The sequence below is a fragment of the Hippocampus zosterae genome, chromosome 2, assembly GCF_025434085.1.
Source record: "Hippocampus zosterae strain Florida chromosome 2, ASM2543408v3, whole genome shotgun sequence".
Taxonomy (NCBI): domain Eukaryota; kingdom Metazoa; phylum Chordata; class Actinopteri; order Syngnathiformes; family Syngnathidae; genus Hippocampus; species Hippocampus zosterae.
The window spans coordinates 31084172-31099916 of NC_067452.1; the positions used below are offsets into that span (position 1 = coordinate 31084172).

Here is a 15745-nt window from a genome sequence, read left to right on the forward strand (position 1 = left end):
ACTGAAGTTTTGGTCTCGGGCATGATAAGACTCAGTGCAACCACAACCAAGCCATATCTACCATCTAGTGGTGAATTGTGGTATTACAACTCAAACCGTGTTTATATTTTCTCCTGAATAAATATTTTTAATGAATCAATGGCCACCAATTGGTCTAGTTTATGCATGCAGATGCAGTTAATGTATGCATGGTTTTAGTCCTGCACACTGTGTAAGGTTCCCTGAGAGAATTTCTGTTGTTCGTTGCCGTTTTGTAAATAAAAAGGAATACAATGGAATTAATATCAAGACATACACAAACTCAGCTGTAACTTTAACGACAAATCTGTAAAAATATTTGACCACAACATAACACTTTCTGCCTTAGCTTTTACGAGAAAAACTAATCTCACAGTTCAATCACTGCTCTGCATTAACTATGAAATCCATATTACAAAGAACTAAAATCACTGGACTGAAGTGGCAATGGCCGTGTACTGTGCGTGACAGAAAAGGTCCACCGTGATTTATTTGTTTTCCGCAATGGTGCAGCGTCACTTTGTGTTTGCGCAGTGACGTTAGCATGGAGTAAACTTTGGTTGGTGATCCAAATGGACAAATGACGACCTGAATGGGCATGTTCCATGTCACGCTGAGATTGACAAGACAGACTTCTTGTCGGTGGGGGGCTCCAGCGGTTGCTGGGCCTTTCTGCCTACAACGCTATGGACTTCTACCCACCCTCAGGGCTTCTGGGGGTGGGGTGGAGGGGGGTAGAGGACAATTTCCTTGAGCCTTTTTAAAATCCAACTTCTGTCCAACATTAACTGCAGCACAAACAGATGAGTGATAAACAAAAGGCAAAGTAAACACACTCCCAAGGTTTTGTCACAAGAGCGGTGGACACACACATACACACAAACACGCGCAGTTAATAATTAATTAGCAGTGCTTGTTTGTAAAAGCTTCCCAAAAGCTATCCCCTCAAGTGCATGTTTTATATATATATGTACAGTATATATACATTCATTCATTCATCTTCCGAGCCGCTTGATCCTCACTAGGGTCGCGGGGGGTGCTGGAGCCTATCCCAGCTGTCTCCGGGCAGTAGGCGGGGGACACCCTGAATCGGTTGCCAGCCAATCGCAGGGCACACAGAAACGAACAACCATTTGCAACCACACTCACACCTAGGGACAATTTAGAGTGTCCAATCAGCCAGCCACGCATGTTTTTGGAACGTGGGAGGAAACCGGAGCACGCGGAGAAAACCCACGCAGGCCCGGGGAGAACATGCAAACTCCACATAGGGAGGCCGGAGCTGGACTCGAACCCGATACTTCTGCACTATGAAGCCGACATGCTAACCACTGGGCTACTGGGCCGCCCCAGTATATATACATATATATATGTATATATGCACACGGATGTCATAGGATCTGCCTTCAAAATGCAGTTTACTCAAAAAGTTGTGACCTGTTACCATAAACTGAAGACAGATAATTTAATATTCAATATTATATTCAAAGCAAATGAATGAAATTAGCCAGCCCCCGCCACCCTAAAGCCTCTAAAACATTTCAGTGGAAGGCACGGGATACATATCAGGTGCTAAGATATGACACGAAAAGAAAAGAGCAACATGCATGATGAAAGTAAGAAATCATTTTACATTTCTTACTAATTTATTGAATGCGCATCGATTTTTCAAGTATACACGCACGTGAAGTGAGGATTGCTGGTTCAAGCCTAAAAAAAAAAAACAATGGATACAAAGATATGAAATAATGTACTTTGACATTGATATACTGTGCAGTACAATGTGAAGTATTGATGATCCACACAACCTCAACCACAAAGTGTGAAACCTAATCGTGATTTTTTTTCAAATGATTTTCTGTCAAGGGGGAGCATGAACTTGATCAATATTAAGATATCGATGATCAAAATCGGAAATAATCATTGTGGACTTTTTTTTTTGCAGGTATGGTAAAACAAACCGCGATGCACGCACACATCCACACGTATTATGTACAGTATACAAAGATGCGGAAACACACCCACACACAGGCACAAACACACACGAGTGTTACACATCCGTCATGGTGTTGCCAGCAAGGTGAAAGTTCACCCCGTTTCCCTCAAATGTGGACATGTTCTGCTCCACAAAGTCCCAGTCAGACCCAGCTGTTTGGATCACAGTCACATCCCAAGTCCTTCCTGGGTGTCCCCTCTCCCCCTTTCTGGTCTTAACCTCTGGGGGTGGGGGGGGTGGGGGGGATTCGGACCTCCTCCAACACATCATTTATCACAGAATCCAACAAGCCTCAGCTGAACTCTTCCCCTCCACTTTAAAAAAGGACCGCTAAGAGACCTGCTCCTAGGGGATTGTGGAATGCCCCCCCCCCCCCCCCCCCCGCAACCCCCACCCCCGCGCCACTACTCCCCAACTTCCCAGATACTTCATGAAACTTGACATGCGTGTGGGGATGATTGCGTGAGTTGTGTCACGCTTTCCGATTTTGGGTGCGTTAGAATAGTTGCAGTCAGTCAGCGCAGATCCGCTTGGATTCCGATGAGAGAGTGGACGGACTTGGGCATGAACTTCTCAGCGGGGGGCTTTCTCGCCTCCTCGGACACTTACTGCCCATCAGAGCAGCTGCAGTACTATGGTAAGTCTGCGTCTTCTTAATCATAAGAAAAAATAAAAAAGTTTACCTGTGGAAGTGGAACATGATGGTGAATGTTGCAATGGAGTTTTGGTTCCATTGGAAACTTAGACTTTTTTTGGGGGCTGGGTGAAGCGATTTTCTTCCAAAATGTCTCCTTCCAAAATGAGCTGAAATTCAGTGCTGGCCGAGTTTGGTTGTCTTGGTAATTTTGTAGCAATATTAATGACCTATTTTCATTGTATTACAACACCACAAAAAAAAAAGTTTTTTAAGAAACAATTTGGGGATTTTTCTATTAGAAATAATAGAAGTGGAAATAATTATTCTGTAAAAGGAAGTTACAGTGGAAGTCAAGTCATTGTTTGAACACTCATCGAAATATCTAAACAGTATTTTGATTAATGTTGGGTTGGTGGGATGGGAATAAAAAAGGTAAATCCACTTGTTTGTGACAGTATGATATTAATTGACAAAGATGACAATAAAAGATATTTTCACTGGAATTCTAGTTAAAGTTAGTTTTAGAAATTTAAGGTGTCGCTTCAGTGAATTTTCATTTCTTGAAAAAAAAACATTTTCCCCTTTTATTTTATTTCATTTACAAAAATGTTTTTTTTCCCATTTTGGGTTTTAGTTATTTTGTTTGTTTTCGTGAACCAAAACAACCTTGGATCGCAGAACTTGTTTGTATCACGCGATTTTGTTATCACATTTCAATCACTGCCAGTGCAAACAAAGTCACGGCACAGAACTCCACCATGACCCCGCAACCTTAAACAATGTGTACCGTACGATAAAATCTAATTCATGAAAATTTGAGTCAGCATTCACGACAAACACAGCTCGATGTCTTTTTCGACCACTTTGTCTCTTGTCCACAATGCAAGCAGACGGTCACAGCCATACGTGACAATAAATTCCTGGACTGGCACCTTTTTTTAATCCAGGAGAAAACATATCCATATCCATAACATATTATTCTTGTGAATGTCTCTGTTGTGTTTTGGATTTTATAAGCAAAGCGGCCATTTAAAATGACAATGCTAAGAGGTCCTCATGATTTATTTCGCAACGACTTGTGAGTCGTCTCTCCTGGGAAGCAGCGAGTATTCATCATATTAATTGAGCAGCAAGAATCACACGCGCTGTCGGCGATAAATTAGCAACAATAGAGGACATCGCCTTCTTGTGCTGCTCAGGTGGACGTCGGGCCATTTGATGGATTGCGTTGATTTGCCAAGCAGACTCGTTTTGGAAGGTCCGACATGCGGGAGGCAACGAGCCCACCCGCTCAAGCATTTGTCGGCTCCCCGGCTGCCCTCAGGGGGGCAGAGACGGGGGATGCGATGAGGGCGGGGTGAGGGCAGGAGGCAGATTGTTGTTGGCTTCCAAATGTGTGGGATGCAAGGGATGCTGAGGGGTGTTTAGACAGTTTCCAATGGTTTATAAATACTTTGGTCACATGATATGTCCCCCCACCACCCCAAACCCCCTCCACACACACACACACACACCCGAACACACAAGCATGGTCCGATAAAGACAAGAAACAGCTGGTGAAAAACTAAACGACAGAATTGGGTGGTAATGAGACGACTGGAGCCTTGAAATTCCTGACTAATAAAACACATCTCCAGCCATTCATCCATCTAGCCCAGGGGTGTCCAAACTTTTTGCCAAGGGGGCCAGATTTTATGTGGTAAAATGTCAGGGGGCCGACCTTGGCTGACATTCTTTACATTGAACAACAATATTGTTCAACAAATTTTAGTAAGCCAGTCTGTTTCACATTTCCATTTTGATTTTAATTTCAACAATCTTAAGAATTTCTTTTGGTTCATTTGAAACAGGTATATCACATGCAACTGCTTATTCACTTGACTTTTTCTTAAACAGAAGTCTCACCATGACTTTTCAATAGTCACAAAACCTTTGACTCGAACAACAGGGAAATGAACAAGCAATACACATATCCACAACTGCAAGGATCATTTGAAATATGACATATCAGTCAATATAAACACGGAGTGATGTCTTGTTAACTCGTGAGTGATGCCCTCTAGTGTCTAAATACTATTACTCATTTAGTGAATGCTATTACTCATTTAGCCACTAGAGGGAAGCAGTACTCTATGAAACATCACTCACCAGTCTACGAGACCTCAGTCAATGCAACACGTGTTCCATTGCGCCCAACCTGCGGGCCAGACGGCACTGATTTTATGACAGGGGCCGAGGGCCGGATGAAATTCGACCGCGGGCCGGACTTTGGACATGCCTGATCTAGCCAGTCAATATTTATCATCATTTTAAGTCCAGTATCCGTCCACCAAATTCTTCCAGCCCTCAGCTCTTGAAATGTGACTGCCCCATTCGCTGACACCCTCCTTCATTACTCCCAGTCGGAACGTTCCAGCTGCACTTTAGGAGGCTGCCAACAGACACAACCCCCCCCTCCCCCACTGGAGGCAGCATATCAAACGTCTTGAGACTGAGCGTCGCGCAGAGACTCAATGACATTTGCAGACACCAAAATGAGGTCGACGTCACTGGGACCTCGTCAGCTGCATCCTGTTTCTGAAAACTTCACAAGCTCACAGATTTTTAGGGAGGGCATAATAAGCCATGAACCATTAACAACAAGAGCAAATTCCAATTAGAAATTTCGGTTTGCTGATTCGTGGTATTTGGATGCTTCACATACACACAAGATAGCAACCCCCCCACCCAAAATAATAATAATAAGAGTACTTGTACTGTATGCCCCATCTTTTTACGAATGATCAATTTAGGGAAGCTCCTTTTATAAACAATCATGGCACTCACTTCCCAATTAACCTGTTTAGCTGTGAGATCTTCCAAAGAGATGCTGAACATTTAACACACCATCCCAACTTCATTGGAATTGAAGAAATTTGCTCCACAAATGAAAACATTGATTCATAAAACTGCTCCACAAGGGGAAAAAAAACATATTTGAGCCTTGCAATTTGAATTCTTTTTCAATCAGACATGTTGGCTGACCCTACGGGCTACCCACTGCCGGACCCTGACCTCCAGCTGCTCCCTTACAGCCCACAGCAGTACTACCCGGCTGGTGCGTCCTTCCCACTCTACGGCTCTCCGTCGTCGTCCACGTCCTCGTCTTCCTCGCAGCCCGGCCATACGCTGTATCATTTTGACTCTGACTTCCTGGAGGGTCCCTGTGATCCCATTCCCACCGAGCCCCACTGTGGGGGCCTGCCTCAGGGCTTCGGGTTAACGGGCCTTTCTGCGGCACGGAGACCACGCATGGGGTCCGCCGGGAAGATCCGAGGTCATGACGAGCTGTGTGTGGTGTGTGGAGACAAAGCGTCGGGGTATCACTACAACGCTCTCACCTGCGAGGGATGCAAAGGTGACGGCTCGCACAATATGCCGCCGTTGTCAAGGGATCGAGTTTTTTAATCTTTCTCACCTGATTGTCGCAGGTTTCTTCCGGCGTAGCGTGACCAAAAAAGCTGTGTATCACTGTAAGAGAGGCGGTGCCTGTGAGATGGACATGTACATGCGGAGGAAATGTCAAGACTGTCGCTTCAGGAAGTGTCACGCTGTGGGAATGCTGGCTGAGTGTGAGTAGAGCCCACTTGCCTTCATTATTGCACTGATGGAAAACAAGTTGTCTATTATATGGTGCAGAACCCCAAAAATAAAAAAAATATTTGTCTCTCTCTCACTTGCTCTCTCTCTCTCTCTGTCTCTCTCTCACTCGCTGTCTCTGTCTGTCTGTCTGTCTCTCTCTCTCTCTCTCTCTCTCTCTCTCTCTCTCTCTCTCAAAAACCCCACACACAACAAAACCATGCTGGTCGGTGCTATTTAATTAAAAAAAATTTAAGCAGGATTTTTGCAAATAATGCTGTGATGATGATGAGTTGCATTGTACTCCTTCCTTCGTCCTCTCCACAGGCCTTCTGACAGAGGTTCAGTGTCAGTCCAAACGACTGAGGAAAGGAGGAAGAGGAAGAACACAGGAGGAAGAGGAGACTGAGGACAGCAAGCAAGTCAGCTCCACCAGCAGACTAAATGGAAAGGTCAGTGTTGTGTCCAAGGACCGGTCCAACGATAGACTTTTTTTTTTTTTTGGAAACTGTATTTGATCCTCACTGAAAATTAAATTCTGTTTATTTTCATATTCAGTCTTACAAATACAAAACGATGTTTTTTTTCAACGTCAGATTTTGTTTTTGAATTGAGGTACTAAGCTTTAAATTAACTTTATGGTCAAGTATGAAGTATCCGGTTTGTATTGCAGCAAACAAAATCAAAATTAATTTCATCGTATTTTAGTGCAGAAAGGGTTCTTTTTGCCAGCACCTCTGACTGTTCAATCACCTACAGTAGTAAGGCATTTTAACTCGAAAAAAACGACCATGTATAGTAAAGCGTTTTTAGCCGAAAAAGATGACCATGTAAAGCATATAGTAAGGCGTTTTTAGCCGAAAAAAACCCGACCATGTATCTAGTCAGCCGTTTTTAGCCAAAAATCATGACCATGTGTCGTAAGGCGTTTTTATTGGAAAAAAAAGGACCATGTATAGTAAGGCGTTCTCAGCCGTAGTAGTTTTTTTTTTTTATGGCTAAAAACGCCTTACTATACATGGTCCTTTTTTTTCCGATAAAAACGCCTGACTATTCATGGTCATTTTTTTCAGCTAAAAATGCCTTACTATATATATTCATTCATTCATTCATTCATCTTCCGAGCCGCTCGATCCTCACTAGGGTCGCGGGGGGTGCTGGAGCCTATCCCAGCTGTCTTCGGGCAGTAGGCGGGGGACACCCTGAATCGGTTGCCAGCCAATCACAGGGCACACAGAGACGAACAACCATCCGCGCTCACACTCACACCTAGGGACAATTTAGAGTGTTCAATCAGCCTGCCACGCATGTTTTTGGAATGTGGGAGGAAACGGAGCACCCGGAGAAAACCCACGCAGGCCCAGGGAGAACATGCAAACTCCACACAGGGAGGCCGGAGCTGGAATCGAACCCGGTACCTCTGCACTGTGAATACTATATATATATATATATATATATATATATATATATATATATATATATATATATATATATATATATATATATATACATGGTCGTTTTTTTTGTCTAAAAACACCTTACTAAACATGGTCATTTTTTAAGGCTAAAAACGCCTTGCTATACACGGTCGTTTTTTTCGGCTAAAACGCCTTATTATACATGGTCGTTATTTTCATCGAAAAACGCCTGACTATACATGGTGTTTTTTTTGGCTAAAAACACCTTACTCTACATGGTCGGGTTTTTTTCGGCTAAAAAGGCCTTATGATCGATCCATGGTCTTTTTTTTTTGTTGAAAAACGGATTACTAGACATGGTCGTTTTTTTCGGCTCAAAACACCTTACTATATATATGGTCTTTTTTTCTTCTAAAAACACCTTTCTGTACATGGTTGTTTTTTTCGGCTAAAAACGCCTTACTGTACATCACTGGTGTCAAACTCATTTCACATGGTGAGCCACATACGGCCTCGGTAGATGTCAAGTGGGCCGGACCATTAAAATAATACCATACTCTGCTATAAACAACCAAAACAATATGTCTTTCCTTTGTTTCGGTCTAACGAAGCACAAGAACATTTGGAAAAACGTATCTTTTACAAAACATTTCATGCAGCACCTTACATTTCTTTCAACAAATGTGCAATTTACTTTTATCATTCACAGATATGCATTGCAACTGATCCCATTGATTGTACAAACTTTAACAAGTAATTGATATTGAAAAATATAGCAATGCACTTTATGATTAAACAAGATTTTTAAAGAAAGGAAATTTTAAAACATTTACACGTGCATATAAAATCTAAATGTAATCCCTGCCTACACCTTACAAACTAAGGAGAGTGCTATTAAATGTGTAAATGTGAGAGTGCTATTGATAGCATCTGCTGTCATGGGTCTGTCTCAGTGACGGACTGAGGCTGCTGTTGTCTTCTTCTCTGGTCAAAACAGTGTCCCCTCGCAGATACTCAATGAATTGCACCTTATTAAAAATATTCATTCTGTGTCTTTTATGCATTTTTTTCATTTTAAAATTATCCTGCGGGCCTGATTTAACCTTGCGCGCGCTTGTGTGTGTGTGTGTGTGTGTGTGTGTGTGTGTGTGTGTGTAATTCCACATCGGTGTGCAATTGTAAAACAAGGCTGTGTGTTGAAAAAATAAATCTGAAACTGCATTTAAGGGAGGCTCAATACTGGCTGGCCATATACGGGCCGGAGTTGTAAATTAATTTCTGGCCCAAATACTTCACTCCACAACTGGCCCTCATCTGGTTTGCCAGAGTCAAGCCAGTACCTCCTTTGCCACTCCTGGGCCGTGTTCGGCCCACATGCATTATGCCAGTGCCGACTCAAGGCCAGCTGTGCCAGTTTCATGCCAAATCCGGGCCAGAAGCCTTTGCCGACTGGGTAGCAACCCGCATGCGCACATAACATTACATGTTGCATTCCCCCCCCCCCCCCCCCCCCCCAAACACTGAAAAGAAAAACAAAACGAAAGTAATTTAGAAGAAAGACACTCACACACCACACCACAAACACACATACAGGCACAGTGAAATCGCGTTGATCACACAGTCAACTCGTGTGCGGTGACTTTTAAACTATTTTTCGGTACAGTTAAAATGACGCCACGGAAATGACATGCTACCGGTAACGATTGTTACCATGAAATCCTCAGGCTTGCCGTAGTTTCTTTTTTGTTTTTTTTATTTGTTTTGACTGAGAAATTTGCTTGCGGCCCAAAAACGCACATTATTTGGAACTGTGCATCCCGTGGGAAAATTGTGCATCTCGGACGCGGGACGCAGAGGTAACGAGATGGCTGAATCTCTAAACATTCTCTGAGTACTACTATTATTACCACTACCACAAATACTACATTAATTAATACATTCAACCTCACAATAATAATAAATAATGAAATCAACCATGTATTTGTAAATTTCCCCAGTGTGGGACAAATAAAGGATATCTTATATTTAAACTACCGGTATGTATTATCAATATTCACTATGCCAGACATGAGAAAGCATTCAGCAAACATACCGGTAACTGGAATCGAGCAAAAGGACTCCAAATTCCAACGGCCAAACCCAAAAGTGAAGTGCCGACATTATTGACTCCAGCTGTAACGCAAATTACTTGGTTCAAACAAACATTCTAGTGCGACCGCACTATACGACTGTGCAAAAATAAAAGACACCACTGTTACGGAAAGGCTTTACACGCTATTTAAACTGCCGATCGCGAACGGAACGAACCGTGATTGAAACTAACTGTGATGCCGCTCTTTACACGTTGTACTGCCTGTCAGTGGCAGTCCCGAAGCGCCAGATAAAGTCATCAACGAGGGTTTCCCTAGATGGATTTTGTTTGATTTTTGCGGTCCTCTGGCCCACTTTATATCTGTGGATGAAGGATTAGAGGCTCTAATCCCTCGTTGTGTCCGAGGACTGGCAACCCAAGGCCAAGGACTTGACTCCGAGGTCAAGGCCGAGGACCAAGGACCGCCCTTCGGTCCTCGAGCCGGTCCTCAAGGCCAAGGACTGGCTCGAGGAACACATCACTTACTGTACTTCAGTCGAATTGTTACAAATTCAGATTTTACTTTGTTATTCATCCATTCTGTCTGATAACTTTCATTTTCACTCCACTAGATTCCTCAAGTAAAGTGTATAATTTTACTCTCATTTACCCTACCTTCATGACTTTTGTCTCTGCAAAAACCAGAAGCTTTTTGTGTATTGCCGGAACAGCAGAGCACAAAATGGAGGAATAGTGGTATCCATTGCGAGGCACACAATTAGATTTTACATTTATCTGTGCAAGTAAATACATCAATGTTCTTTTAGTCATCTTGAGCTCCTTTAAACATATGGCTAATATGACTGGTTGGCTAACGGACTAGCTAACTTTTCTTAATAGCCAACTTGCAGATGTTTAATGAGTACCACTGAAGTAGAAAGGTACTGATAACTGTCATGTTATCAAACGAGGCACACGTGAGTCCAGCTGTTGTGTTAACGTGAATAACTTTTATTTAACTTCGCGATGCTTATATGCCTCTCTCCCCATTCATTTTAGAATTATTTTTAAGATCCTCCTCTTTGTTTTCAAATCTCTGAATAATCTCGCGCCACCTTACCTCTCTGAGCTCATACGCCCCTACACCCCTGCCCGGCGCCTCAGGTCTGTGGACCAGTCTTTGCTAGACGTACCAAGAACTAAACTGAGGCTCAGAGGGGATCGAGCCTTTTCTGTTGCTGGTCCATCTCTCTGGAATGACCTCCCACTGAACATTCGGCAAGCCTCCTCGCTGCCCATCTTTAAATCCCTCCTCAAAACTCACTTGTATTCTTTGGCGTTTGACTCAGCATGACTTAGATTTGCTATTGGTTTTACTGCTTGGTGCTTTCTACCGCCTTATTACTTATTACTTATTACTGATTCGTCTTACTGTTTATTGTATATGTTAAATCGCTCCATGTACAGCACTTTGTATGCAGCGATGGCTGTTTGAAAGTGCTCTATAAATACTGTTGACTTGACTTGACTCTCTCCCGTCACTCTCTCGTCTCACACCTATGACGTAATCGCCCAGCGACTCTGTCGTCTTGTCGTACACGATTACACCACTTAAATTAAGTTAAAAAATTAAATAAAAACAAACGTCCAAATAGTTTTAAATACTTTTATTTTTACTTCCAATACTTGACATATAACTTCTACGCCCCAAAAAGGTGAGCCGTGACACTTCTAACATTCACAAGGTCGGCTCTTCGGCACTTATGATGTCATTTTCAGTTGACGGCAAGAGGCAAAATGGCTGCCCTTTGAGAGTGATACAAATGGGCTGATTGAGCTGTTTAATTTACATTACACATACGCAATATTAATCAGAAGGCTGCGTTTAGACTTAATGTGGCGCATCCCAACACAAAGTTGAAAGTCAAGTTAATGACTTGATTTCCACTTGCAAACTTTTACTCATGTTATATTCTACAAGGTAATTTCTACTAAAGTTATTTCATGTTAAAATACTCAAACCTCATACAAGATTTCTGGGAATTCAATTATATTCTGCATTAGTGTAAACTATTTGATTGTGTGCCACACCAGGTCGTTGCATCCACCCTAAGCCGAGAACAGAAACACACTGTGGACAAGATGGTGGAGGCTCATCGAGTGTGTCGAGCCCAGTACAGCGACTGCTGCAGGGTGATGATATGACGTCGTAAACCAAGTACACCGTTTTCTTTGTGTGGGCTGTACTCACTTTGTATTTGTCCACAGATGTTTGATTGGCCATGTGCAGAGGAAGGGGAGGAGCTTTTAGATGTGACCTTGCCTCAACTGCAAAGCGTGCTGCAATTTGCCAGGATGGTGCCTGGTAATATTTTTGAGAAAGTTGCAGAATATTTGCTAAAATCTGGCCACATGTCATTTAAATGTTAGGCAGGAGGGACCGGAGGGTCGCTTTTTATGTCCAGCTGTTAAAAAAAAAAAAAGAAGTTCTGCTACTGACTGGTTAATTTTAAACCATTTTGGTGAATGGTGTAGAACTGTGGAAATTATTGTTGATCTTGGAAGGATTTTGTTGCAACTTTTACAGACTTTAGGCGAGAGGCAGAGTGAACTTGACATATTGTATCGACAACTATGCTAACATTCTTGCCTATAAACAAGTTTTGAGGCCGAGTCAGAATATGTGGTACATCAATACAGGCTATGCTTTTCCACAGGTTTTGACTTGTTGGACTTGTCAGACCAGCGCTGCCTCTTGTCAGCATCTTCACTGGACCTCATGTTCCTGCTGTCCGCCCAGAACTTCGCCAATAACCCGAGTGCAAAACCTGCTGCAGGTGAGAAAGCAAGTCGAGGTTAGCTCCACTGAAAGAAGTTTTTTTGTTGAATTTCCACAATTTTATATCTTCAAGTGGTTGCACAAAAAAAAAAAAAAAAAATCATGGGGGGGGGGGGCGGTGTGTTGATGTGGCTGCATATAATAATAATATCATCTGGATCCAGATAAATTTTTTAAGATGTAAATGGATTCCGATTTTTTTTTCATGCTACCCACTTGATGAAATAAAATCGCGTCAATTCAACATACCGGAACCATTTTTTTGGTGTGTAGACTTCACCAAAGTGGACCAGTTTGACAGTTTGGTTCATGGGCCCCCTCTAACTATGAATGAGAGAATCATAGAATTCACTTTTCAAACTGTGTTTGATGTTCCTGTCCCTAGAGTGGTTCGAGTTATTTTTAGTCCAGTCCAAACCTTGGTTAGTTAGTGTGTAGTTAATGTTGAAGTGCACCTCATCTTTCAGAACTCTTATTTTTAAATCCTTTAAAATTTGTTTATTTATTTTTAGTATTTTAGTAGTAGTGGTGGTGAGCTACTTGGAGAGCAATGTTTTTTTTAGGTGGTACTTGTAACATCGTACTCAGTTCCAATTGTTGCTTTTTCAGCACTGCAGCTTTTCAACACATCAACGACCACCTGTTTGAGATTTGTCGGCTCAATGGACAGTTTCCAAAGTGAGTACCAGTCACAAGTTATACTGTATTCATAGCGACAAACCAAAGAAAGTGAAAAGGAATGTGTGTGTGTGTGTGTGTGTGTTGACAGGACGCAGCGAGGATCTCTTGAGCCCCGTGCTCAAATTCTTTCATAGCATGGTGGCATTGAAAGTGACCGAGACCGAGTACACCCTGCTTGGTGCCACCGCTCTGCTCTGCTCAGGTCTGAATGATAAAAATATGAATAATGACTGTCATTTACTGGAAAGTGGAGATTAGAGTAAAATAAATTGACCACTGTTGGGAGTACCGTGAACCCCTGTTTATTTGCGGTACAGCATTGGCCAATTCGCTTAATTACAGATTACTTATCACCTACCATATAAAAGTATTGCTTTGGCGTCATCTTGGATTTGTTATCATGTCAGTCCGTTATCATGTGAGAGTAAATTATCTTGCAATTATTCATGAATTGTTTGGCTGCAAAGCCAATGTATTCAGCACGGTAATCAAAAGCCTGAACCAAACAATATACAGGTACAGTAAATCCCCTTCTGTTGTGTTACATTTTTTGTCTCGTTATAACTCAAAATTTGGTCTTTATTTTGTGGTGTTATTGCACGTTTGGTCACTAGGTGGTAGGTCGTGCTTTACTCTGCAAACTTGCCCACAGACATATGATCTATTCACGATGGATTAACAATGACGGTACATGTATGTTCGGTTTTTTAATGCATTAGTGCAGTGGTCCTCAACCTGGGTTCGATCGAGCCCCAGGGGCTCGGTGAGTCGGTTTCAGAGGTTTGACACGACATCAACATGACGCGACTCAACATGTTAATTAGTTATGACATATCCGCTTGGCCATCACTGGCTGCCGATGATCACATGACATTGCTTGTCCAATCAGTGCTGTGGGAAATTTAATTAGCTTAGTAGTCAACGTGTGACAGTCGTGTTCGTACGTCGTTAAAAATAAGAAAAAAAAGAAATACTTATCTCTTGAAATATTATTTACTTTTCTGTTTTTAATAAATGCAGTTTTTTTTAAATATCTTGAATTTGTAAAAAAAAAAATAACATTTTCACTCATTAAGGGTTTGGTGAATGTGCATATTAACTGGTTCGGTACCTCTAAAAAGGTTAAGAACCACTGCTTTAGTGTGTTTGAAGACCTTTAAAAAAAGAAGAAAACAAAAACATGCCTAGGGAGTATTTGAATAGGGCATTTCTACATCATGGATTTCTGGAACATAGGCCCCCGCGATGGACGGAGAGGGTTTACTGTAATTACAGTAGTACAGAACAATTGGGATCGGCCCCCAGATCAGGAGTAAACTCACTCAGTATTGGCAGTTGCTTGTGGTTGAGTTGTGCTTCTGCTGTGTTCATTCAACAGACAGTGCGTCGCTGTTGGCCGCCAGTTACGTGGAAAAATTGCAGGAGCTGATTTTGGACCTACTGTCTCGCATGTGCGGGACCCAGGTTGGAGCGTCAGGAGGCGGACCGCGGAGGTTTGGTCGTCTTCTGGGTCGACTGACGGAGCTTCGGACCCTCCGTCACAACTACCTCCTCTTGACCCGACCCAACCACAGACCCTGATTGGGGGTGGGGGGGGTGTCTCAAGTGCTATGACAACGGCAGTGTTTTGACTGGCAGACACAACACTTGTGTTGGTCTGTGTTGCTCTTCAGGTACTATTACAGTATACCTAGATTCCTTCTTTGGCATAGGTGAGCAAAGCATGGTCCACGGGCCAAATACGGCCCACTCCAATTTTTAATCTGGGCCACAGGGCACTTTCCTCACCAAGGGTCCTGTGATATTCGTTGCATTAATTTAGGCATTTTTTTCTCTCAAAATTTTGGTTAGTTTTGGAAAGGTGTTTATTATTTATTTGTATGATTCCTTTATGTTATTAATACTGGTCAAGACTATTAAATCAGAGATGCAAGTCAACTTTGAAAGATTTTTTTTGCACTGATTTGGAATATGTCCTTGTTTTTCTCAAGCACATTGTTTTCAATATAATGATATAATAACATTTTACATATATGTATATATATGTGTGTATATATTGTGTGTACAAGCGCACACACACACAATGCAGCAAGTCAGGAATGAACCCCTCCACAGTGTTCCATTAACCTGCCACGCATGTTTTTCGAATGTGGGAGGAATCCACAGTACCCGGAGAAAACCCACGCAGGCACGGGGAGAACATGCAAACCCCACATATCGGCGCTGTGAGGTCGACCTCCTAACCAATTGGCCACCGTGCCGCCCTCGATAATTTTACTACATTTAAAATAATTCAGATGTGTATGGATAATTGGAATTTATTACATCATATTTATGAGAGAAAAAAAAAGATTTAAGCATTTTAATAAACAATTTTACATTAACTCATTCACTCCCAAAGATGTTTTTAAACGTCTTTTCAGACTGTTTCCAGAATTGGCTGGTACTGAATGAGTTAATTGCACAT

The 15745-nt window shown here is 42.2% G+C and overlaps 2 protein-coding genes across 2 annotated transcripts in view; one reads left to right on the top strand and one right to left on the bottom strand.

Annotated features, from left to right (window-relative positions):
* Positions 1-15745, bottom strand: part of bcas2 (BCAS2 pre-mRNA processing factor) — a 69453-nt gene that overhangs the window by 44543 nt on the left and 9165 nt on the right. The gene's annotated exons all lie outside the window — the stretch shown is intronic.
* nr1h5 (nuclear receptor subfamily 1, group H, member 5) lies at positions 2186-14870 on the top strand. The gene is made up of 10 exons (XM_052059805.1): positions 2186-2651; positions 5662-6048; positions 6122-6262; positions 6597-6721; positions 11853-11951; positions 12027-12123; positions 12476-12595; positions 13207-13275; positions 13367-13480; positions 14657-14870. Exons 1-10 carry the CDS (start codon positions 2555-2557, stop codon positions 14857-14859), a joined length of 1452 nt encoding a protein of 483 aa, XP_051915765.1. The 5' UTR covers positions 2186-2554; the 3' UTR covers positions 14860-14870.